This window comes from Poeciliopsis prolifica, unplaced genomic scaffold (genome assembly GCF_027474105.1).
Source record: "Poeciliopsis prolifica strain line A6 unplaced genomic scaffold, Auburn_PproV2 SCAFFOLD015, whole genome shotgun sequence".
NCBI lineage: Eukaryota > Metazoa > Chordata > Actinopteri > Cyprinodontiformes > Poeciliidae > Poeciliopsis > Poeciliopsis prolifica.
Window position 1 is genome coordinate 8,875,901 of NW_026562390.1, and position 24,807 is coordinate 8,900,707.

The 24,807-nt window shown below is 39.9% G+C and overlaps 2 protein-coding genes across 3 annotated transcripts; both read right to left on the bottom strand.

Moving 5' to 3' along the window:
• LOC129366502 (bone morphogenetic protein 10-like) lies at positions 1-3,100 on the bottom strand. Its single transcript, XM_055040403.1, has 2 exons — positions 2,655-3,100; positions 1-2,401 (listed from the first exon to the last, which is right to left on the bottom strand). The coding sequence occupies exons 1-2, from the start codon at positions 2,986-2,988 to the stop codon at positions 1,350-1,352; spliced, it is 1,386 nt and encodes a 461-aa protein (XP_054896378.1). The 5' UTR covers positions 2,989-3,100; the 3' UTR covers positions 1-1,349.
• A 983-nt stretch (positions 3,101-4,083) lies between these two features.
• Positions 4,084-23,346, bottom strand: arvcfa (ARVCF delta catenin family member a). Of its 2 annotated transcripts, XM_055040511.1 has the most exons (16): positions 22,894-23,346; positions 16,541-16,717; positions 15,447-16,036; positions 11,273-11,751; positions 11,007-11,193; positions 10,818-10,935; positions 10,403-10,571; positions 8,767-8,784; positions 8,537-8,608; positions 7,164-7,291; positions 6,270-6,420; positions 5,997-6,189; positions 5,685-5,796; positions 5,240-5,327; positions 5,049-5,125; positions 4,084-4,968 (listed from the first exon to the last, which is right to left on the bottom strand). In XM_055040511.1, exons 1-16 carry the CDS (start codon positions 22,912-22,914, stop codon positions 4,876-4,878), a joined length of 2,673 nt encoding a protein of 890 aa, XP_054896486.1. In that variant the 5' UTR covers positions 22,915-23,346; the 3' UTR covers positions 4,084-4,875. The 2 variants fall into 2 exon arrangements, with proteins under 2 accessions (XP_054896486.1, XP_054896487.1); XM_055040512.1 differs by lacking the exon at positions 8,537-8,608 and having other exon boundaries at positions 22,894-23,345.
• Between the last annotated feature and the right edge of the window lie 1,461 nt (positions 23,347-24,807).

Sequence of the window (24,807 nt, forward strand, 5' to 3'; positions counted from 1 at the left end):
ATATATTTTATTTTAGTAAGCACAATTCTATTCACACCACTGTGTAAAACAAAACCAAGATGTGAATTGTTTCTATAAAGAAAGATTTTATAGAAGCTGAAAGTCACATTTGATAGGACAAGTAATATTTTTTGTTGTTGTTGTTGAGAAGATGCCCTGCAGGGTGAAAATCCTTCTGTGGTCCAAAATAAGAAAGACATGTTTTCTACAAGTTTGGCGAGCATCTCAGTGAAAGAATATTACGATTGTCTTCTTATCTGAAATATCCCAAGATTCCTCAGGACAACCTCATAATTTACAGTTTTGTAGTAAATGCATAATTTTCTTAAGCATCTTGGCAAGTAGGTGTTTTTCATTTTCTTTTTTCTGGTGTGTATTACAATAAAAGTTCTTCTCTTTTACAAGTCAGATTTCACTTCTCTTGCAGAAGATGAAATCAGTGTTTTACTAATTTTGACCTGATTATTTACTGTAAATATGACAAAACTTTCTTTTATACTTAAAATTGCTGATCAAAAAATCCAAACCTGCTTGTTTCCCACTTTTTTTCATTAGGCAGTGCCTTACAAAATGATCCATACCTGTTAAACTTATTCATATTTTATCACTTTGGAACCACAATAATTACTGAATTTTAATGGGATTTGTAGGTATTTTTCAGTCCTACAAAATTGTAAAGTAGAAAAAAAAATTTAAAACGTTGCAAGTTGCATCACACTGTGATGCAGATGTATATTCTGTGTCAATACTTTTCAGAACCCTTGGGCACTGTAACTACAGCTGCAAGTCTTTTGGATTATATCTCCTAAATGTTTGCACATTTTGGTGAAAATATTTACAGGGTTTTCTTTTTAAAATAATAATGGCAATGCACAGTTAATAGCTGTCCATCTGACATTAAAACTGGATTAATCATAGGCCACTATGCTAAAACTTCCAATGTACTGTATACACTGAAATTTATAGTTGCAATGTGACAAAATGAGAAAAAGTTAAATGGCTTTGAAATATTTTGAAAGTTTTTTTTAACACTGTATAAATATGGCAATCCATTGTAATATATAACGATAAATTGAAGTGCTTTCAAAACACGATGAAAGGCAAAAAATGGATATGGAGCTGTGATAGACTAATATGAAACACTTTGTTGCATCAGTTCAAAGTGTTTCTGATCTAAATTTAAAAAACACTCGGGGGTTTGCCTTTATACAGCTGTAAATTTCCATCAAGTTTTCATCCCTCATTTACAATTAGTCCACTGCATGAAATCTGGAAACAAGCATAAGAGCATGATAAAATAGATTGATGGATTTAGATCTTCAACTAAAAGTCTGTTTTTCTCTGTGACGTTATCTGCAGCCACATTCTGCCACCACCATCCCCTCATACTTGTGGTTGAAGGTAACCACTCCATTATCGTGATAAAGGAGGGAGATTGGCTCCAGCTTTGTTGGAACACAGCAGGCAGCAGATGCTCGTTCGGGGCGCCTGAGGCTCAGTCGAGTCTGCACTATGGCATGCTTGGTGGGAGAAACCTCTGAGGTCATGGGTGGGCTGCACACGCCGTTGCACTTGTACGCTTCATACCCCAAAGGCTGGATAATCCACGAGTCCCAGCCAATGTCTTTAAAATCCACAAAAAGGGGTGACCGCCTGCATGACTCGGTGTTGGCGCTGCGGCGGATTCGAGGAGGCGTGTCGTAGATAAGATTGGACCGCATCTCCAAGGCAGACTGGTGGTCCAGCTCGTCCTGTTCAGGGTGGTCAGAGTTGGGATTTGCACGGTCATGAAGAGCTTTCTGGTTTATCACGTTATCAGGAAGGTCATTCTCATGCTTAATCATCTGACTTAGCTCTTGTCTGTCTTCTTTGTGATCTCTGCTCTGGTCATCTGAGAACACAATTATCACTGGATTGTGTTGCCCCTCCATGCTCCTGTCAATATCAACCTGTGACACACTTTTGCCACTTTCTATTGCTTCTCTCGTGGTCCCTTCCTCATCTGCCCCCAGGTTTTCAATATGAACCTCCAGCCTATGGGTTGTGCATCCTGACTTCCGCCAGAGTGTCACCACATGAGTCAGGTCAAATGACACCCAGCTATTATCTTTGGCATGGATATGCTTTGTCACCAGTTCCTCCAAATCCTTCATCGCCTCCACCTCCTCTTTATCCCTCTCTCTCCCTTCTTTCCCCACCTCTTTTGTCCAAACAACACCATCGTGTATCTTGTAGATTGTCACCTTGCATCTGAAAACGGCATGTGGTCTTTGGGCCTTCCGCACAAGCATGAAGAGTCGAAGCTCCGCCATTGTAATATGCTCATAGTGTGGCATGGAGATATTGAATAGGAGGGGATGTATCCATACACCAGTGGCTCTTATACTTCGGGGGGAAGAATCTGAAATCAAAATACCACAGGAGGTATCTCAATGTTGTCTGTATGGATTTACCTAAGTAAGCTAGCATTAATTTGTTGAATTTGCACACAAAGATGGTTTTGTTGGACATGCTACATGCTATATTTAGAGCACCTTTCTTTGATTTCGGTAACTCAGACTGTTCCATCATATCCAAGACAATCTCAAACATGATCTTATTTTATCTAATTAATCGAAATACATTTAGAACAATTTGTTCAAAGAAGTTTGTACCTTCATTCTTGAAACTGCGCACAATGTTGGCAGACGGCATTGCAGTGCGGTCATTGGCAAATCGGTTGTAGAGCTCCAGCATATACTCTGGAAGTGGCTCTTTCTGGGCTGTAGGCATCCAAGGCTGGGGCCTTACCCTGGTGAGGTTCAGTATTGACAGAAACTGGCTCAAAAAGTCCTGTGCACTGTGGAGAGGACTGTTGATCACATCCATGCTGACAGATGTCCTGTGGTAAGTCTCTGCAGGCTTGATTGGACTGCTGTGGCTCAAGCCAGTTAACGCCGCAATCACAATATTTAGGAACCCAAGGTTTGAGAAAACCAAAGTGGTCATTCTTGAGCAGCTGAAAGATTTAAATCCAAAGACTGACAGGCATTTGATGAGAAAATGTGGATCTCTTGGAGACTTTCCTTCATTAAAGGACAGCAGGTTGCTGAAAACAGCTTTGCACTGGTTTATCTTGAAGTTTGGTTGTGAGGGCAGGGCAGGGCTGCTCTGCTGACATGTTTGGAGATGTCGCTAAGGCCCTGCTCTGCCCTCCTCTGCCCTCCTCTTTCTCACCACGCCAGGGACTTATGACCATCCATAAACTCATTTGATTCTACCCCAACTTACAGGGATTTTTGATTAAAATCACTGAACAGACTTTCAATTCAAACTGCAAGCCACCCTAAAACTGCAAATCCTCTGCTTGGATTTAATTAAGAATTTAATTTTGTCTACAAACCATGACACAGTCTCTAATAAACAAACTTGTAAAGCTTGTAGAGTTTTGTTGTTTCTCTGTATTTTCCTCCAGAGTGTATTTTGAAAGAAATCTACAAGCCCATTTGCAAGCACATCTAGATCCCCATAAATTCTAATTCATCCTGATGCTAATAAAAACTTGAACCTAAATGTGTTGATTTAAGCCTTTAGGCTTTAACATATACATCCAAACAAGATGGAACCACACCATGATGCCACTTCTACCATGCTTTATGTTTGGCTCAGAGTTATAGACTTAAAATCCTTACATTGACTTTCCCAAATATTCTCCTGGTTATTTAATACATAAATCTTTTCTTCATAATGGGGGCAGCTGGAAAAGAAAGAGCAGGTTTTGGAGATGACACTTCTTTTCTTCAGCACTACTCTTTAATCCACGTGAATATTTACTGCTATCTTCCTGTTACAGGGAGACTTGAGCTTTTGTCGTTGTCTTCCAGACAATGTCTAAGTGGTCTTACGTCTTCATGATGGTTCCATCCAGAATAAATGTACATTTATTAGTTAAATTCTCATTGTTAAAATCAACTGCAGTTGCAGGTGACCTTTTCTTCCTGGAAAATAAACAATTCAAATATAAGATTAAACCCTAAGATGAATCCATTCTGAGTGCATGCAAACTTCTGACCTGAACTGTTTAAGAAGTAACACAAACATGAATGAGAAACTATGCACAGCATTTATTGTCAGTTTCATTTAACACTGCAATGCAAAAAGGACCACTGCAAAGCAGAGCTGTATCATTTATAGGCATTAGCTAAGACACATAAATAGCTCTTAATTAATAACATGGGTATTACAATAAACATTATAATATAAATGCCTTTATTTTGAATATTAACAGTCCTTTGTTACACATGTACAGTCCTTGTTTACCTGTCTGTATAAACAAATGCAATGAACCTTTATTGTTTCTACCCTGATTTATCAAAATTACGCTAATTTCCAAACGATTTGGGTGATTAGGCTGTTTATCAGAGGCTAAAAAATGTTTCGAGACTTTTTCAGATTGGAAATGGTCCATAATTATAGAAGTGGACAATAAAAAAAGATCCGCATATGTCTTTTGACACAACTTAGACAATTTAAGCTGTTAATAAACTGTCAAACTCACTTTGTACAGGCTATATAATCTTTGGAATCATCATTCCCCATAGTTTGCATATTTGGGCTAATTCATACATCACATCTTATCAGTTGTATGTTTCAGGCTTACAGAAGTCATCCTAAATATCAAAACAATAAAGTCTATTGTCGACTAATCTCCAGATTAAATACATATAAGTGTTTGGCACATTAAGTTCTGTAAACAAATAAGCCTTTTTTTTTTTTTTTTTTTTTTTTTTTGTTTGTTTTTTTTTCCAAGAATGAACAAATGACACAGATTTGCATTTCACCAACAGAAAGTGTCCCTACAGGATTTAACTAGCTGGACTGCATCTTTTGTCAAGTTCACACCCAGGAGTCCAGCGGTGGAGGCTTGTTATCCATGAGGCCGACAGCAGGCCTGCCAGCTCTGATGAAGTGTTTTCTTTCACTTATCGCCTGTCAGGGGGAAAAAAAGCCGGAGTTTTGGTCATCCACCATAAGAAAGAAATTTATACTGAAGATCATTTATGACCTACCTGTTGGGCATCTCTTTCTACAACAGGCCCCTTTCCGTCTCCAACTCTGTCATTTGACTCCAAGGTGGAATACACATCTGCAACAAAGCACAAAATAATAGCGGTATAAGAAACATTTTCTATTCCAGGAACTACTGGGTATTTTTTAAATCATTTATATTGTAAAATAAAACTATTAGACGTATGCTAACCTTGGTTTTTCTCCATGAGAGGCAACGTGATGTCATCGCTGTTTTGTTTCCCATTCTTGGGTTTTTTAGTTACACCTGATCCTGTTGGCTTCAAACGAGAAATTCATTTCAGCTACTAATTTTTAAACACTTTTTACAATGTTATTGCGCATGGTGATCCACATAGTTTGTTTGTTTTTCGTGCTTTTCCTTTAATGTTTAATAAAGACAATAAACATCATACCTTTTATTATTTTAAGTCATTTTGAGACCCAGTTTATTGCTGGCATAGTTTTCTGAATTTAAATAAATTCAATGAAGAAAACATTACCAAATTAATATATTTTTACTGTAGACAATTTGACAAACGAAGTAAACAAACCTACTCTATGCCAATCCAACCTATCCTAACCTCAACTGAGCTATCTTCTGATGTTTTAAATTCCTATAAAATAAATAAAAATACCTTAAAGTTGCTCTTGTTCCATCCAGCCTTGGTCAGAGTGTGTCTCAGCTCTTTGTAGGCCCATATTGTCTGAAGTACATGCGAAGCAGCTTTGGTCTCTCGTGCTGATTGGCTGACAACAGATGATTTTGATGGTTAATGACAACAATCAGCACCAAGACATCAATATCCATGACTGCTGTTTAATGTGCTCATACTAAAATGAGACACCCATTCAAAACAAACTTGTGAAGTTTTTCAGCTATTCAATGTAGCATTCTTTTAAATGCAGTAATGCTTTTCTGAACATTTCTTTCTGATACATTTGTTTACCTTGACTTATTTATGGCCACCAGTTTCTGCACAGCATGACCCTGTATAAGCACTCGGGCATTCTCAGGGTTATCTGTGATGATCTCGTAAATTGTGTTCAGAATGGAAACCACTGTGTCTCCCTCGAGATTTTTCACGGGGTGCTGCTGCCCACAAGGCAAGTTAGCAACAAGGTCCCTCAGAGCGTAGTTCCCTGTAAAGACAGACAGGCGGAGAAACTGAGTCTGCAGGCGTCGACGCCTCTGAATGAAGCGGAGACCTTTAATTCTGTACCGATCAAGTCCTTATTCCTTCTGTCAATGGCGAGGTTGCGAAGTGCGATGGCCACGGCTCGCACGACTTTGTCCACGTCTGAGCGCAACAGCTCCACTAAAACTGGCAGTCCTTTCTCTTTCCTCACCGTGGCTCTAATGTAGCTCGACCACTGCAAGAAGAGACACAAGAGTCTGTTGGCTCAGTCGGATTATCTTGAGAAAATTTAAAAACATTCAAAGAAGATTCCTTAAATTATGCTTTAATAGTAAACACATTTACGTGCCCTTTAAGAACTCAAATATCTTTGAACAAGCCTTTGTCTTGAATCACTTTTACACTGAGAGGACATTCCTATATTTTACTTTGGATGTTATTTCTAAGACATATGGAACCACTCAAGGGGAAATTTAGTTGCAGCTTTTCTGATTATCTTGGCTAGAGACGAGGTCAGCGCACATTTACATTAGGTTGATTAATGATGCCCGCTGACAAAACAAAACCAGCCAGCTGAGAAGAGACGAGAAGCCTTAGGTACTCATGGCCCCCCGAGTGCTGGCCTCTAGAAGTTGTCTTCTTTGACCCTGCACTGTTCGAGCACATTTACGCTTTACTCATAGCACTTTATTCCAGGCCAGCTCTACTTTAAGTCTCTCCTCAAGCTGAACAGTAGAGACAGCAACAATGCTGTAAAGAAGCGCATCCCAGATCTGCTCCTCAGACACAAGATGATGTTTACAAACTATGACAGCAGCCTCAGTCACTTCACCTACATAAATGATCATTCTCAGCAGTGAGCTTTGCACTGGAATGAAATCAGCCAAATGTGCTGGGAATAACGCTTTGTGTTTTCAGAGTAAGGCTCCTGTAATTAGGGATCGTGAAAAATAACTGTGAACTTTTTTGTTTGCTTACGGCCCAGTGTCCCGCAGCGAGGTTCTGCAGAGCTCCTGCAGCTGCCTCCAGGGTGTTGTGGTTGTGACTGCAGGTAAGAAGAGAGAGGTACAGCCTCACCACCTCCGGCTGGTACAGTAGATCCAGGCCTTCAAGAGAAATAAAGACGCGTCGTCAGCAGTTTTAACCTGTTGGATGAGATGTACTTTGCAAACCATTAAAACCTTTCATCATTTTCTTATGTCATTAGCAAAAACTGTTTATGAGGTAGACCGTCGGAAGTGGAAGTATATTTCAGTTATATGTCTAAAAAGTGAAATGCTTGCATGGTCTCTTTTTCTATCTAAAGGATAGCATCTGTTGACATAAATTTTTAAGATTTACCAGTGATTTACTTCTGGGCTTTGACTAGGCCATGCTATATTTTAATATGCTTTTATCCAAATCACTTCATCATAGCTTTTGCTGTATATTTAATTCTATTGTCTTGCTGGATGGTCAAAATTTACTTTAGACTTTTTCTCTGATTAATGTTAGTCTTGCCCTTCTTATCCTTTTAAGTTTGGAAAATTACCCATTTTGTGCTCCAAAAATACACTGAAGTTCAATGGATGTGAATACTTCAGCAAGGAAAAATGCATAAATAATCTAGTTATTAGATTAGTGGCTTGGTAGATAAATATGCATAGTGCGTTGCATGCACTGAACTGAGATTGCACTGAATGAAAAAGTCAGCTGTAGCAGACTCATGAACTGATTATTTTGAACTGAGCCAGTGGAGGCTTCTGGATGGCTGACAAGTATAACAGTATAAGGCTGACCCTGAACTGTATCATAATTGTCAGGCTGATTTGCATTCACTGGCTGCAGCGTGGGAGGCATTAGCTAAGCTCTGATTTCCGTTTTAATGGCAGTCGGAGCCACAGGCTTGTAGCGCTATGGGTTCTTATTTTCCTCCGTTTTTTTATCCACACTGTACTCATGGCAACAAGAAGCAAACACAAAGCAAAACACAACATGGTGACGGCGGAGCAGCACCTGAAGACATATGGAAAAGATGAGACATGCGTTGTTTGAAGCAAGTGCCAGCCTGACATTTCTGTCATTCTCTGTACCCCAAACTAAAAAGCCATCAGAGTCTCAGATGTTGGGCCGTTTTGCTTTAGTGGTGCAGGTGGAGATGTGTGGGGCTGCATTTAAATGATTTCCTTCCCAGGCCATATCAATGTCATGCTTATACAGCAGATAGCAGAATCCAGGAAGCAGCTGCAGCCTGGATGCTTCAGACTCCTTCTGTATGATGATCTATATTTGATCTACTACTTACCACCTCAATTAAAAAAAATCAACTTATTTGCAAGTTAAACTGTGTTTTTTTATATATATATATGTACCTTTAATCAGTTCAGCACATTTTGGTAAGTCCAAAGTATTGTATTTCCTCTCCATAAATCCATTTTTCCAACCTGTACATCACAGATACATACACACATGCACACAAACACAAGCACCAGTTTTCATCACATGAGCAAGCAGATATAAACAATTGCAGAGAAATCCACTGCAGCATTGATTCACAGTATCCACTGCTTTGGAGATATTCCAGCGATGTGAGCAGACTGACCTTGACTGAACCACTCTTCTGATGAGCCCAGTTTGAAGGGAAAAGAAGAAAAGAACAATGTCACAGATTAGATTGTGGTGCAAAGGAACATAGAGGCAGAAAAGCAGACAGAGCTCCTCCATGTGGCGACACATTGAGTTGCTGATTGGATCAGTTGGACCTGCAGCTTATAGCAATTGTTGACGATAACTTTAATGTTTTTCAATGATGTCCTTACCTTCAAGACAAACTGTCTAGTCCTTCTTTTAATTCTGTACACAAAATATTAATTAAACAAAACTCCTAGTTCAGACTGAAGGCACTTACTAGATTTATTTCTAAATAATTAGGTTGTCTTGACTTTTTTTTTTTTACACCACTTGAATTTTCCACATTTTGAGATGCTACAAGTGGCAATCAATTTTGCTTTACTTGACAGACCATTGCAAAGTAAATATTTATGAAGTGGAAGTGAAATAATACATGGCTTTTGTTTTCTCTATTAAAAATAGTAAAATTGTAGTGTGCACTTGTAGTCAAGCTTTCAATGTATCAAACTCCTGTCGTTGAGTTATGGCATCCTTCAACTTTTGCATGTTTTCCTGCTGAATCCAGAGGATAAATTACCTCTTCTTCATGTAGTCACGTTTTACAGAGTTCTCTTAAAGACCTAATTATCAAACACATTTTTAAAGCACAGATATGTCCACAAAGTAGCAGAACTCCAGTTCTTGAGGAAGAAAAAAATAAATCAAAAATACAATCCTTTTCCTTCCACATTAAAAATACAAAACTTTTTTATGGACTAGTCCGTACAGTTCCGATAAGATGCACTGATGCTTCTAGTAGCAGTATAAAAAAGTTAAGGACATGTGAATACTTTAGCAAGATGCTGCAGAGTGCATCAAACAACATATAACAGATATACTGAGAAGATACATATTGATTCCAATGTCTGTCAGTGGATAGAGTTATCGTATGTCAGGTGGAAGGTTATAGGTTCGACTCCAGCTTCCTCCTGCCACGTGTCTTATAATACCACTGCTGTGGGTGGACAAAATGACTGGAAAAGTGCCAAATAAGTTCAGGCCTTTTAGCGATTTGCAATAGCTTTAATCTCTTTCCGATGCTTAATGTCTCTGCCCTGAGGACAGACCTATCCAGTCTGTTTATTCCTGTACATCAAATATTAATTATCAATTAGGTAAATTTTGTTTCATTGTTCACATTTTACTTCGAGTTCTTCAAGCTATAAAAATACATTTTCAGATTAACTGCAGAGTAAATGAGTTTTTAAAAACCCTTTTTAAAAACAGTTAGCTGTGAATAACATACTAAAACAAAATTAGGGAGGAAAATATCAGCTTTTTAGGAATGCATCACTGACACTGATGTTACTGCAGATGCCTTGTTCATTGCAGCTGAAAGTCTCTTGCATCAGAAAGGGAGGAAAAGTCCACTTTACTCTGGATGAAACTAGACAGAGTCTTCAGGGAATGTGGCTGGGTCAGAACATTTCAAAAGAGAAAAAAAACTTTTGTGCACTGCAGTTCAAGATGCTCGAGGGAGGAAGAGATCAAGCTTAACTTTAATGAGAATGCCAAGAAATGCATAACATTAAAGAAATTCTTCAGCTATATATGTATATTTTACAAACCTTTGGGTCTTTTTCCTGAACAGCATTCTGGCTCGTTCTTCTTCTTCTGATGCCCCACTGTTCTCATCATATGACCAGCATGGGGCTCCTGAAATCGCTCCGCTCCTGGTATTTCTTTATGAACGTGATAGGACAGGTTTCGAAGGATACAGACGCAGTTTTCCACTGACTTAATTGAAAGAGACAGACAACTTGTATCAGAGATCACACATGAATCATATAGCACTGGTCAAGTCTCTAGATTCAACTTTGATATAAAAAATATATATACTGACTTTTCGTAGCAAAACTGAATTTCTGATATTTTGCATATTTAAATAACAGCACCGCATTTCTTTTGTTTGGAAGCAACTTGTTCCAAATGATCAAATTTTAAGATAGTTGACTGAAAACTACAAATGATTACTTGAGCAACCTTATTGTCGGCATCCTTGTTGACGACGGCTGACTGCAGGGCATGAAGCAGAGCTGCCACCAGCCCCTCACACTCCCTTAGCCTCTGTCGAGCCTCGGCCCCATCAGAGCTGACGTTCCTGCAGAAACAACTCTGTCAGAGGAGGCTGTGCAAACGCTGGCTGAATCCATGACAGCAGCCAAGCTTTACCTCAGGCATCCGGTGGTGTTCTTGAAAACGGTGGTCCACTCGGCACTCAGTGGTTTAGATGCATCCACAGAGTCTCTTCTCCTCCAGCCTGAGTGTGGGATGATGATTTCGTCCGTCAGGGTTTGAAGTCCCTGGTTAATTATTGTCATCTTGAGTGGTTCATGTGATGAGAGGTTCCACAGGGTTCCTGTGGGTTTTGTAGGGGAAATACGTTATTGGAAACACCTGAGAAGGTTCAATCAGTGGCTGAAAAATCTCATCTGTACCTGTGGCTAACTCTTTGACTTCCATGCTGCTAGACTTCCTCAGCAGTCTAACTAAAGCTTGGATGCCATCACAGCTTTTGATGGCCATTTTGTTGTTGTGGTCTTTCCCATAGGATATGTTACGCAAAGCACCGCAGGCCTTGCGATGGACTTCAGCTTTGGGATGGTCCAACAGCTCCACCAGGATCGGGACCCCGTTCAGCTGCCGAACCTCCTGTTTGATCAGGTCGTTTTCATAACAGAGGTGCTGCAAATAGGCAGCTGCGTTGGACTTCACAGGGTCCATTGGGTGCCTCAGCATCGAGATCACCTCATGCAAGTTGGGGTCTCTCCAGCGTGGGTCTCTTCGGATGCTGTCCAGGCTTACCATGCTGCTGCGTTTGTGGGGTAGCTGCAGAGTCTGGGCTCGGCACATGGCCTGGAAGAAAGGATTCAGGTTCCCCTCCAACTGGGCCATGAACGCATCATCATAGCCACTTCTGCAAAGACAAAGTTTGGGTGACATTTGATGAACAGATTCCATGCCCGAGTCTTTCCTGAAGAGGATTGCATCTTAATTTATCGCACAGCCGTTTCATATTGAAAAATAACTTTTGGTGTGTTTATTTGTTGTATAACTGTGTGGTTTTAATCCGTACAATATTTAGGTGAAAGTGTGCGCATGTGAAAATATCAGGCGGCCCCTGCATCAATAACCACCTGCTTGAGACCCTCTTTCTGATGCCTCCCGTAAACAGACAAAATGAAGAAAATTGTCAAAATTAGTTCCTAACAACTTGAACCAAGAATTTTGCATCTTATGTGTTTTTCAGTTCTACGTTTCAAGATTTTATCTTCTTTGAAAACATCTAATATTTCTCTTTCATTTGGGTGGTAAGCTCTGAATGGGAGAAAGATAGTTTGGAATTTGCAGTCAAGGTAAAAATATGTATGTATATTTTGTGTTTTCTGACCAGTATAATTGCTGGACACTTCCACAGTGTTCCTACTTGCACATAGTTTTTTGGAACAAGGAACATTCAAGCGTCTGGAAATTATTACCCGAGGATGAATCATATTTGTGTTGGTCCACAACTATCTGGCATATATGTCACACAGAGATGTGCCTCTAGTCAACCCAAATGTATGTGAATTACTCTGTCTTCAAACAAATGAATTAATTTTGTCATTCCTAGCTGATATGACAGGAAAAGTCATAGAGTAAGTAGAACAAATGAAGGGGAAGTGTAACATGTTCTCCAGGCACATAATTCCATTTTATAGCACAATCAAGTAACTATGTTACCTTCAGTTTTAATAAAAAATTTTGTACATCTCAGTCATAACTGAAAAGAAATTTAACTTTTGCAATTTGACACCTTGAATCCGGCCTCCGTCTTTGCTTCAGAGCAATTCAGGTTTTCTGGAACAATCTTTGACAACCTTGGTTAGTTCAATACCTCACAATGAGATTGCAGCCTAAAGCCAAATGTTCACTGTTCAAAAGCAGACAAGGGAAATGTAAGTATATGAGAATAAAAGTGCCAGTCAGGTATTTCTCTAATCATTTTTTGTGAGGAATAGTGCGAGGTAACTGTCGTACTGGGTACTGCAGGGTCTCTTTAGAGGTTATTCCCTGAATTTTGTGGTTATACAACCATCTCAAAAGAAATTCTGCACAGAAGAGAGGAGATGAGTCGAATTAAGTATCTCTCCATGCCCACTAAAGCTAGCTGCAAAGGAAGAAGTGTCAAACACAAAATACAATATAGAAAATGGAGTAGTGAAGTGTAAAATAATTTTGCCAAGGGATTTGATACAGAATCCAACATTCACACAGAGTCTGACCTATTTACTTGTTACTCACAACATTTCTCGAGGTTCATTTCAGCTTTTATTTTTAGCATTTTTCATACTTTTATTTCACTGGCTATAGATTCAAAACAGTCATTTGTGAAATTACAACACATATTTCAACTTGGATCATAAAAGATGCCTCTAAACCGAGAATAGATTATGTCCGGCGCCTCTATATAAAACGGGAAGGTAAAATAATTTTTATTGCGTTATAGTGTCTGACATTTCCCACTGTGACGCTGTAATGAAATTGTGTAGAATGTTTTATTTAAACTGTAAAACTTATTAAATTTTTGTTGTTATTGTTCAGTGATATTGGTAAAAGTAACATTTGTTTAAAAAATAACATTTTCCTTAAAAAAATTGTTGGTTTTCTGCTTAAATTCAGGTAGTAAATTCTCATACTGTAACAGTCTTATTTGAAAGTATAAGAATGAAACCCAGACAGTACAACAAATTGACCTTCACAGGTGTGATCGCTCAGAAGAAACTATTTGACCTCTGTTCTTAAAGACTTTTAATAGGTAAAAAAAAAAAAGATCAAAAATCAGGCAGATAAGTGTGATTAGTTCATCTCTTTCTCAAAATGGCAGAGTTCTGTATACTTTTTTGGCATGTTTAAAATATCTTAAACTAGCTGAATTAGAAACAAGTAAGTTCCTTTAATGACATAAGAAAGTAAATATAATAAAGTATGAGCAGAGTTGTTTTTCTTTTGCGTCTTTCTATATTATTTATTAGAGGATAAGCAAGCTCATTACCAAATTCAATTACCTTTTTAATTACAACTTTGTGATGTTTAATCAGTAATTATTATCTGATAATATTATACTGACAAGTTACAGAGAGAAATTAGTTGTCAAGGCCACTTTTCAGTAAAAAGTAATGTTTTCAGCTACAAGCTTATATTTTGAGCCTTTTCAGCCTTTGAGTTCTGCTTTGTGATTTCATTTTATGAATAGTTGAACAATCTGATATTGAAATCAATAATTATAAAATGGTGCATCTGCTTGATTAATTGTCTCAGATTTTCAGATTTTGCCATTTTTCTAAATCAGTTAAAGTGTAATGAAGAATCTTTAAGTTTTGTGATAATCTGCATTTCTCCTTCTGCATTAGCTAACAAACACAAACAAACAAACAAACAAAAACATTGCCAATCCACTCAGCTACAAATGTGAAGGTCTAACAGTTTACATGTTGAATAAAATTTGTTCAGACAAATGTCTTTGTGCAACAGACTGAGTTTTCGTTGTCTCTTTTGTAAACAGTTCCATCTGTCTTGTATGGGCCAAGGAAAAGCTTCTGGCAGGCAATAACACTTGAAACCTCCTTATCTATCAACTTTGCAACAGCAGGCTGCCATCCCTGATTGATACCAGTTGCAGCTTAACTGCTGTCCATCTGTCTTGTTATTATCCACACGGACTGAAAGGATCGGAGCTGAGCTGGATCCTCTGGATGTCTGTGCAGCTATCGAGCTTGACAGGTTTTTATCATAGAAAGCCTACAAGTTTAAAAGCAAAATTGACTGTTTTCCTTTAATCATGGGTAGCTCCACATATGAATCTTCTCAATTTATAATGCTGGTTTAGATGCAGTGGGAATCAAAAATAGTTTTTTATGGTGCAACGACTAATTACAAAGCACCCTGAATAATCCATTATCCCACTCTTTTTTTGCTGGTAACTAATAGAAACCCATTCTCATATCTCTGAGCACAGATAGCTAAATCTTCTTTAGAAAGGCGTTTATAATGTTCTTTAAACTGTAAAACTAATTAAACAATGCCTTGCAAATCTATTAAAACATATTGGTCCTTTTCCCATTTGCTACATCACAAACTCCATTGTGTTTTATTGGTATTTTATGAGATAGAGCTGCACAAAGTAGCCATAACTGTCAAGTGGGAAAAGCATAGTTCTTTTTGTTGAATCATCATTTTCTGAAATTGCAAACTTTTCTAGTAAGTCAGTATGACAGTGACTATTTTGCTCTGACTTTGCAACTAATTGAAGCTCAGTCAGACTGGAGAGTGTGTAAATTTTGCCTCAGTTTCTCAGCTGAATTCAGGTCTAGACTTTGACTAAACCATCCTCCATCATTTCTAATAAACCTGCCTGTTCCTGCTGAAGAAAAGTATCCCAACACTAAGATGCTGCCAGGATGTTTCCTAGTGTGTCAAGGTTACATGCAGTATTAGCTGTTGAAGTTGGTGACTGAAATATTTTTTTTAAATGTCAAAAAGATTTACAGGAAGAAGCACTTTTGGATATTCTACATAATCAACAAGAGTTCGAAGTTGCATAATATTTTATATGATACAAAATCCTCTCACCTGGTTCTGGAGGGCTCCCGGAGGAGCTCCATGGTTGTAATTGGCCTAAACTGGTGGATTCCCAGTGTGTGGTAACCGGCAGCTGGGAGGTCAGCCTTCACATCCAGAGGATTTTCTCTGTTCTCCTCCGTCTGGTTGCTGAGTCCTGAGGAGGCGTAGCTATCTCTCAGGAACGGTAAAGTGTAGTGAGTGCCGGGCTGGAAGTTTTTGGTGGGCAAGTAGCCGTGGAGGCTGAAACGAGAGAGGCTCCCATATCCCGAGCAGGCGTCGCCTCCCATGCCCCTGAAGGCATCAGGGAGGGTGTAGACTCTGTTCTGGCTGTCTGGGTTTAGAGGATGAGGCTCACCAGGCTGCAGCGCCGGCTGGGGTAGAGCTGCTGCAATGGTGGTGCTGCTGCTTGTTGCGTTTGGAGCAGATTCAGACGGCTCAACTGTCACTTTGGGAGAGCCTTTCTCAGCAGATACGTTGTCTTTAACCTCCTGAGCCAACGTGACATCCGGAGTATCTGATGGGAGGATGTTCTCCTCTTTAATCTCTTCTTGCGTCTCACTCTGAGGCTTTTCACCCTCTTGTTCCACCATTTTGGACTCCTATAAGAATAGATTCACCACTGTAATTATGGACACACAAATCTCCCAGCTCTAGTCTTTAGAATCTAATTTGCCTAAGTGGTCCACAGGACTCCGGTCTCGTCTTAAATGCCACCTGATGTGGCTACTTGCGTTCAGAACAAGAAGCATCTCAGGTTACTTCAAATTAACGAGGCATGTTTGTTGACCACAAAACTCAACCCTTTTCTCAAAGTAATTATCAATCATCATCACTTCAGCACAACCCTGGCTTTCTGATAAATTATAAATTCTGATTTCCTGCCAAAGAATAATGACTTCCCCTTAGTTAAAAACAAGTTCTGTTGCTGTTTAGAAGCAGAATAAATTGGAGGAATTAAATTTTCTGGCGTGGTAAATTGATTGCGATTTTAACTCTTTTATTCGAAAACGCAAGAAAAGAATTTGTTCTTCTGTACACTGTAGGACAAAAACAAAGATATTTTTCTACATGGATACAGCTTTTTAATGAGTCGTCATATAAACCTCAGAGTCAGTCTGCTGTGGGGTGTCGGTTTCTGTGGAGCTTTCATTGGTCGAGGTCATCACCGAGGCGATGGAAGTGGGCGTGTCCAGTTCATCAGCGGTTGTCGGGTTTTCATTGGTTGCCTCTTTAGCCTCCTGGGGCAAAGACAAGGGAGCTGGACCCTCCAAACTCTGCTCCTGAAAACACACACACACACACACACCTGTGGGTGAATACCTGTCACCTATCAGTATAATTCATGTTTTCCTTTGCTAGTATGTTGCTCAGTGAACAACGGACAGATAGACAAATGAATCCAATCAATGTTCTGTGTTACTAATGCAGACTGCGCAAAATAGTTTATTCCTGAGGTGTTATAAAAAAACAAAAGAAAAAACAGGCCTTGAGGATTTGAAGTTTGACACCTCGATATGTTCTGTAAGTGGATCAGTTTCTCTTGCCAAGTGCCTCCAGTTGACGTGTTGAAAAATTGAATCAAATCAAATTAAATGACAATCATTTAGCAACCTGAATGAGCAGATCACAGCAGCAGCAAAAAATTATAAAACTTTACCAAACAAGTTAATATCTCACAAATTTAGTATTATCTATGCTGACTTTTAGCAATAAAAAAATGTATGCATGGTACACTTTAAATATCAATGTTTTTTACAGAAATGGTGAACAAACATTGTATTGGTCTTCACAAATAAGAAATATCTTCTTGGAAAAAGAAAAGGATGGTGTGTTGTAATTTTGTGAAACAATGTTATTTTATACTTGTGCTCCCATTTTATTGGTTATTACACATTCACATCTTCATCGATCGAATGCCTTACCTTCTGTCATGGCTGCCAGACATTTTCATCTAAATTTAATGTCTATCAACAAGGCAAGCAGAGCGAGCAGCTATGATGATAATAAGTGGCATAGTGATACAGGGGGAGGATGTTCATTAGTGAGGTTACTCTCCCTCTTATGTTGTTTTAAATTAAGTTGCATTTCTCTTTTATTTCATATACTTTGCTTTATTATTTGAGCTGCTTGATAAACTCAGGTATTACTTTTTCTAATACCACGTTGTCTAAATATTGCATTTACATTTTTCCTGGGAGACTTGAATTGAATAGGGAAAAAAAAAACATATGTGACACATGGCCACCAAAATAAATTGCTTAGTACTTTAAGATAGAAGAAAAGCCACAGTAAGTAACTTTAGGATATCAAACTGATGTGTAAGAAAGAATGATGTATGTGCTGGCAGATACATCCTGATATCTGAAGATTATTCACTATTTGCACAATTGCCTTCTTATTTGCTTGCTCACTCAAGTGTGATTTCATTTATTTTACCCACGCCACGCCATTCCTGATTGCCTTGAAACTGAGTAATTACTTGCCAGTATGAAATCGATTAAATTATTGGCCAGCTTTCTTTGCCTTTATGAAAATTTCTAGCACCTAATGTGAACTGCTTTCCTGCTTTTGATTTGTCCAAAAGCTTACCAGCAACTTTTTATAGAGCTGCAAAGGTTCAGCTAAAAGACAGAAAAAGAGGAAATGTTGTTTGTCGTTTGTTGTCTGTGTCTCGACTCAGATTGCAGTGAACATGAGGGAAAACCTAAAGCTACTCATTTTGTTGATGTTCATGCTGGGCTTTTTATTTTTGTGTTTAGCAGAATTTATTCGTAGCATGCTGCTCTGGTGCAGTTTAGTAGGTCAGCTCCGCTGGTGAAACTATAACACATGTACTATTTGTTTGGCTGTCTGTCTGCGAAAGGAAGCAAAAATATTGGATGTTATCAATGGAGTCTTCCATTTTATTCCCACTTTGTTATGTAAGTATTTATGGCATGTCTGACAAAAGTAGTGTTGCAATGGGACTCGAAGTGAACCAGGCAGTTATTGGCTTTCACATTTAATCAGTGGCGGGCTTTGATTTTGCTCAATGTGGCTCTCCTCCCGGGGTACAAAACTGTCAGAGAGGAGCAAGGGCCTTTTCAATTGCTTCTAGTTAGCTCAGTAAAAGAAAGAAAAAAAAGAAAAGCAGCGTTAGCTGGACGCTGCTGCACTGAAGTTGGTTTACTAAGACCTAATTGAAAAGGTTGCTGCTCAAACACATTTTTTATTTGCAAAACCTTTCTTCGGTTTGTTAAAACACTCACAAAAAGTGTATTTTCATTTATTTGTTTAGACAGTAGGTCGACCTTACTATGAAACAAGAGGGAAAACGGCAATATTCAGACAGCTCAAACCTGCATTAAATCACTCTAAACACATTATGTAACCTTTGCTTTAATGAGAGCCTTGCCTATGGTGCTAATTTTGCATATAATTCATTCCAGCAGTTCAACCTTGCTTTGCAGAAGTATTCACACTGCTGGAAATGACATTGAAACCACATATTTCATTGTATTTGATTGCATTATTTTTCTGACAGAGCTACATAACTGGAACAAAAATGATACATAATTTTTTTTCTTTTCAAATAAAAATCTGAAAAGTGTGTAATTACACCTACACAAGTCTACTGAGGAGGGTTGTAACTCTTAATGCAGATCTAACTGTACTGTGAATCATGAAGAGCAAGATTACTGTGTTTTGGTCTGTCACATAAAATTCCAATAAAATACTTTGTTTGCTGCTCCAATGTGGAGCGAATACTCACAGCAAGGCACTGTTTGTGTTTCTTTAATTTGTTCTTGCTGATTTTATGCAAAAGTTAATTCTCTCTGTTCCAATGTAATGCATTTTATTTGGCTGTGGAGAGTAATTGTTGTTGTTTTTTTTTTCCTTTTTCAAACTTTGCATTCATTTGAGAATATCAACAAAAATTGGATTTGCTGCTCTATTAATCTGAATGAAAAACTGATTCATTGATATAGCTGAATCTCCCTGATAGCCATGCAAACAACCTATTAAAAAATATATTTAACACAAAAGGCACCGCACTTAATCTTTCATTAGTTTTTTTTATTATTTTTTTGAAGGGTTTCAGCATTAAGTAAATCAACTTTCACATTGTAAATGTGTGTAATCCAATCAGCAATGTGTCCCATGCTCGTATTCAATATGCTGAAGCATCTGCTGATATTAGAAGCAGATAAATTGATTAATCTCCACAAATGATTGTCTTTCCGAGGCTGCGAAGTCCAGCCAGACAATCAAACATTGTCGAGCTGAACTCTACCGCATTAAATCAGGCTGGAGAGGACGGCTGTCGGTTGAAAGTGGAGAGGAAAAGAGCTCGATTTTAAAACACCAAACACAAGGGCCCTCTCATATCCCTGAACAAAAACGTGTCGGAGGGAAGAGGAGATAAAAGGCCTGCCCAGGAAAAACTGGCTGTGGGGAGAGATCATCCTGGCTTGATCACCTCTGGGGGAGGCTGATTGGATATTGTTAGGCGGCACTAAATAAATGCTTGGCCAGAACACAGGCGAGGTGCCACTGTCCTCTACAGACAGCTTGATTAAGGATTTGGAGGATGATAACAGGCTGGACACGAGCCTGTGTGCTGCCGACTCTGTCTGATTCGAGCTCCAGGGAAGGCAGGGCCACTGTGTGAGTCAAAAGCTTATTTAAATAACTCACTGCACCATCACTGAGTATGCTCTTGAAGCCAAATAGGTCAGGTTGGAACGACTGATTTAGAGCTAGCTTATAGGCAAAAACAAAACAACCCGTAGATATATTACTAGAGCAGCACAACTGGCACCTGGTTCCTGTGAACTCTTATCGTCACGGCCGACTAAAGGTAGTGTGAAATTTAAGGTGCTGCAAAGCCAGACATAAACCCCTTCTTCACACAAGCAATGACCCAAATGTCTTATTAGAAGACTAATTTAATGTGAGAAACTGATGGACTGGATTGCAGTGTCATTAGATCAAGCTGAAGTGCAGCTTGGCTTGAACAGAAAGACCATTTTTATGAAACTGCAGAGCTGACACAGCGATGGCTTGACAAGACAATAAAAAAAAAAAGAGAGACATCAGCCGAGCGATGTCGGGAAAGCATTAACAACTTTGTCACAAAATCCATCTGCAAAGCCGGGCAATCTGTTGAATCAGTGCCGCTCATATTTTTTTGGAGGAGCCTCCTGCAAATAGAAGCTGTAGCGTAACAGATGTTTCTCCTGCAGAAACATCATTTCTTGCTCTATCTTATCCATGACTGTCCTTAACAAGACACAGACACCAAAAAAGGCACAACTAAAGTCAAGGGAGAAGAGAACAATTACCCTCAGTTTCTAAAGTTTCACTCATCATTATGCTGCCACCAACGGCTCTTGCATCAGAGGCCTTTGTCTGATTGAAACTCCAAAGAAGGTCAAGCCATGATTTAAACGGACTCAAAACTTGTCTGCAAACCGTTCAGTCTGCTGAAGCTGCAGTATGCATTTTTAATAAAGAAAACGTATTTTTCACTACAAAGAGGAAACTGATGCAAGTTCTCATTGTCCTTTCAATGCTACAAAAATAAGGCATTCCCATAGCATGATGCTGCCACCACAGGTGCTTCTGTGATGCTGAATGTTTGATTTAAACCTCGAGGACGTTCATCCAGAGTGCGACTGAGAACTCATTCCGCCATCACTTAACGTGCTGTTGAAGCCAGATATGTCAAGTTGATGGCGCTGAATCAGACAGGACTTAAAAAAAAAAAAAAAAAGATCAAAAATGGCAAATGGATGCTGGATCCAGAAGGCAAAATGACACAATTTGCATCATCCCATAGATTTCCAGCATCAACGCCAGCTGAAGGCAGGGTGCAATTGTCTGGCACAAGTAACGGACTTGCAGTTGCCTCAGATCCAACTTAACTAATGTACAGCTTGCATTGAACTGGGAAGTTTATCTTTATAAAACTGCAAAACTGTTCCTGTGATCTATCACCACACAATAAGGTGATCTCAGAAACTATTAGCATCTTCATTGAGCATCTTGGCCACATCCTCTTTAAAAGACGAGCAGTGATTTACTGGAAAGCATCATCTGCAAACGAGGCGGCACAGGAGAATAACTGATAGAAGAAGGTCCTGGAACAGGGAATGTTCTCCCTGTGAATGGGCAGGTTCTCTCTGGGTACTCCAGGTCTCTCCCACATTTCTAAAACATGACTGTCACTTGGTTATACACTAAAATCCCCTGCAGTATTAGTGCATGTTTGTGTTTAGGGATGATTGGTTGACCTCTGAGGTCGATGCGCTTCAGATGACATCTCCCAGAACAACTGAAGCTTTTTCTATTGCCTTCTAACGCTGCAGAGCATGCCCACAGCATGATACTGCCACACAGGCCTGTGTATTTCTGTCTCTGCCTGACTCAATTTCTGACGAAGGTGAGCCATAGTTTAGTTTAACAACCAACTGCACCATCACTTCCTGAAGACATGGGTCAAGTTGACAGATCTGAGTTTAAGAAAAAAAATAAAAGAAGGTGGAAACAGAATAAGATGTTAGACTAGCATCAGCTCTAGTTGAAGGTACAGGCTTACATGTCCTGATATCAGTCGCTTCTGACACAAGCAAATCAAATTAAGCTTCTCCTTTGAAGGATAAGCTGATTTAAAAAAAAACCCTGCTAAACAGGACTGCATCTGTCTGGCGTGTCTTAAAGAAATGCTAGATTGACACAGAGATGCACACACACACACACACACACCACTCTAATGACGTCAGAAAACATTAGCTACAACTTTGTCACAAAACTCATCCGCAAAACCGTGCAATCTGTTGAATCAGCGGCCCTCGTTTCTTCAGGGCAGATTCAGATGCTGGGTCTGCGCTGCTCCCTCACAGGTGCGTCAAAAGGCTTGTTTTCTGCAGAAACACCATCAACGTGATGGTTAGCCGTAACCAAGAAACGACTTCTCGGAGAAAAATGAAACTAGAAAGTTTCCATTTCCCCCCCACAGCCGCGGCTCGCACTCTGATCCCCAATTAGCTAAATGCTGCATGGTCAAATTTAATGACTCCCCGCTCCGACATGGCAACGCGCTCACCACCAGTGTGCAGAATTAACCCCCTCCGAGATAATGCCATCAAAGTTGCATCCCCCACCCCACACCCTTCACCGAGGCTGCATTCACGCGTTGCCTCTTCCACTTCAGCACGCATGGATGCAGGGAGGTGAGGATGCAGGGAGGTGAGGATGCTTCGCATCATGAAACACAAGCAGAAACACAAGCAGAGCTGCACCGACAGAGGTAAGGGAGTGAGGCAAGTGACGCCTCTTCCATTCATCATGACAGAGGCAGAAAGCGGAGCTGTGGAGCGCCAGCTCTCCGCAGGAAAAGTGATGGGCAAAAAAAAAAAAAAAAACATTACAGGGAGGATGCGGAGCAAATAGAGCCATTCCAGCACACACTCACCTCTTTCACTTCAGCAGGCATTGCCAAGTCTTTCCTGCCTCCCCACGAATGATGAACAAGACGCGTCCCTCAGTGAGTTTCTGTGGCTCTGCTGGTTTTTGTTTTTCCTTTCTCTTCTTTTTTTTTATTTTTTTTAGAGCTTCTGAAGCAGTTCAAACATGAGCAGCCATCCTTTCCTCTCAGCTCCCACCAGCAGCACACGTCCACCGCTGCTCTCTCCCTCCTGCTCACACACACACACACACACTCTCTCTCTCTCTTGCTCTTCTTCCACTCACAAACACGCGCGCGCGCGCACGCGCACCCCAGACGCACCATGCACACATTTGCTCAACATAGACGTTCTCCCTCTTCCTCTCTCCCTCTCTCTCCCTACCCCTCTCATAACTACACTCCTCCTCTGATCTGTGCTGCAGTTAATGTGTGCGCTATTAGCAAGGTGCTGAATCAACCGAGTGATGCTGAGCCTGTGAACGGCTTCGGTGGGTGCAGACCCCTGCAGTCCCCGTGCATTCTCCCACCTCCCCACCCAGCCAGCCCCCTCCACCCCACATTTCCCGGTGCAGGGGGTAGGGTCGCGCACACATGATGACACAACACGCACATGCACACACACCATTCCGCTGTGGCCGCAGGAGCAGATGCAGCTGCAGCCTGCGCCGGTTCAGTCCTGTGTCACCCATGTGCGGCATTGCAAGGAGAAGGAGCTGAGGAGGGGGAGACGAGGGAGGGGAGGGGGGAGCACCGCATGCAGCAGAGCAGAGGAACACACTTCATGAGAGAGCAGCACGAGGCAGACCATTACTGTCCGCCCACAAATGTACTTCAATCTGAACCTGCATGATTTATTCTGAGTTAAGTAAAAAATAAAATGAAATAAAAATAACTAAAAGAGAAGGGGGACTCAATTCAGGATGCTTTTCCTGTTTTCTTACTCACTCTGGAGGCTGGAGGGTAAATAATCTCAAAGATAACCCTTTCCTTTCACTTGACTATATGTCTTAAATTCTGAAAAAGAAGTTATTTGCTGTCCTGATTATATGTCACCACAGTTTTTACTTACACTTTTGCTTCAGGAGTCAGTCTGTCCATCATTTCCAGCCTATTTTTTTTTTTCTGTCAGCTCTTTCTTATTGATTTAAGAACATCCTTACATGAAATTGACCTGTGAGCATTTGGAGGTTCTTCCTAGCCTCAGTGGGCCCATAAGCACTTTTTCGTTTCAAAGTCCTTTACGGTCCTCAATCGGCCATCTTGAATTTGTCCCTGGAGCACTTCTGCTTCTTTAAACTTTGATTAATGCTCAGAGCCTTGCAAAATACTCACATGCCTTGACATTTTCACAATGTCGAATGCATTTTATAGAGATTTTGTTTCGTAATCGAGATGCACTGAAATGATTTTTGAAGGGTGAGAGTATTTATGGTCTTTAAAATGTGAATAGTGTGGTGTGCCCTGCATCAGCTCTCCTGAATTGAGACTTTGCTGAGCCACTTCTTGTTGCTGATAAAACAGCAGTCATGTTTGGTTCTTGGTTGGACCCAAATCTGGGCAGAAAGACAAAGTGAAGCGTTTTAATACAGATCTAAATCAAGACTTAAATACTGGAACGAATGGAAGAAAACATGGAACCAGCAGGAGAGGAAAAGTAGAAACCTCACAAGGAGTGAGAAAAAACCAGAAGATTAAATACTGAGGTAAGGGTGGAAAATGACAAGGGATCCAGATGAGCTAACAGTATGAAAGCCGAGGGAAAGACTAATAAACACTGAGGAAGCTGAACTTGAAAAGGCCTGAAAAAAACACAAGAATAAACTAAAATGCAAACAATGAAGAACTGAAGATTGCCCTTTTTACCAAAATAAACCTAGAAAGAAAACCAAAACACATAGTATAGAAAACCTTGTCAGAGAC

Coding starts and splice junctions, on each gene's coding strand:
- arvcfa (XM_055040511.1), bottom strand. CDS start 22,914: ATGCCTGCTGAAGTGAAAGAG. Junction 10,936..11,006: donor AACACCACCGGATGCCTGAG/GTAAAGCTTGGC, acceptor TTGTTTCTGCAG/GAACGTCAGCTCTGATGGGG. Junction 5,328..5,684: donor GGAACAAGAGCAACTTTAAG/GTATTTTTATTT, acceptor TCTCGTTTGAAG/CCAACAGGATCAGGTGTAAC.
- LOC129366502 (XM_055040403.1), bottom strand. CDS start 2,988: ATGACCACTTTGGTTTTCTCAAACCTTGGGTTCCTAAATATTGTGATT. Junction 2,402..2,654: donor GCGCAGTTTCAAGAATGAAG/GTACAAACTTCT, acceptor TTTTGATTTCAG/ATTCTTCCCCCCGAAGTATA.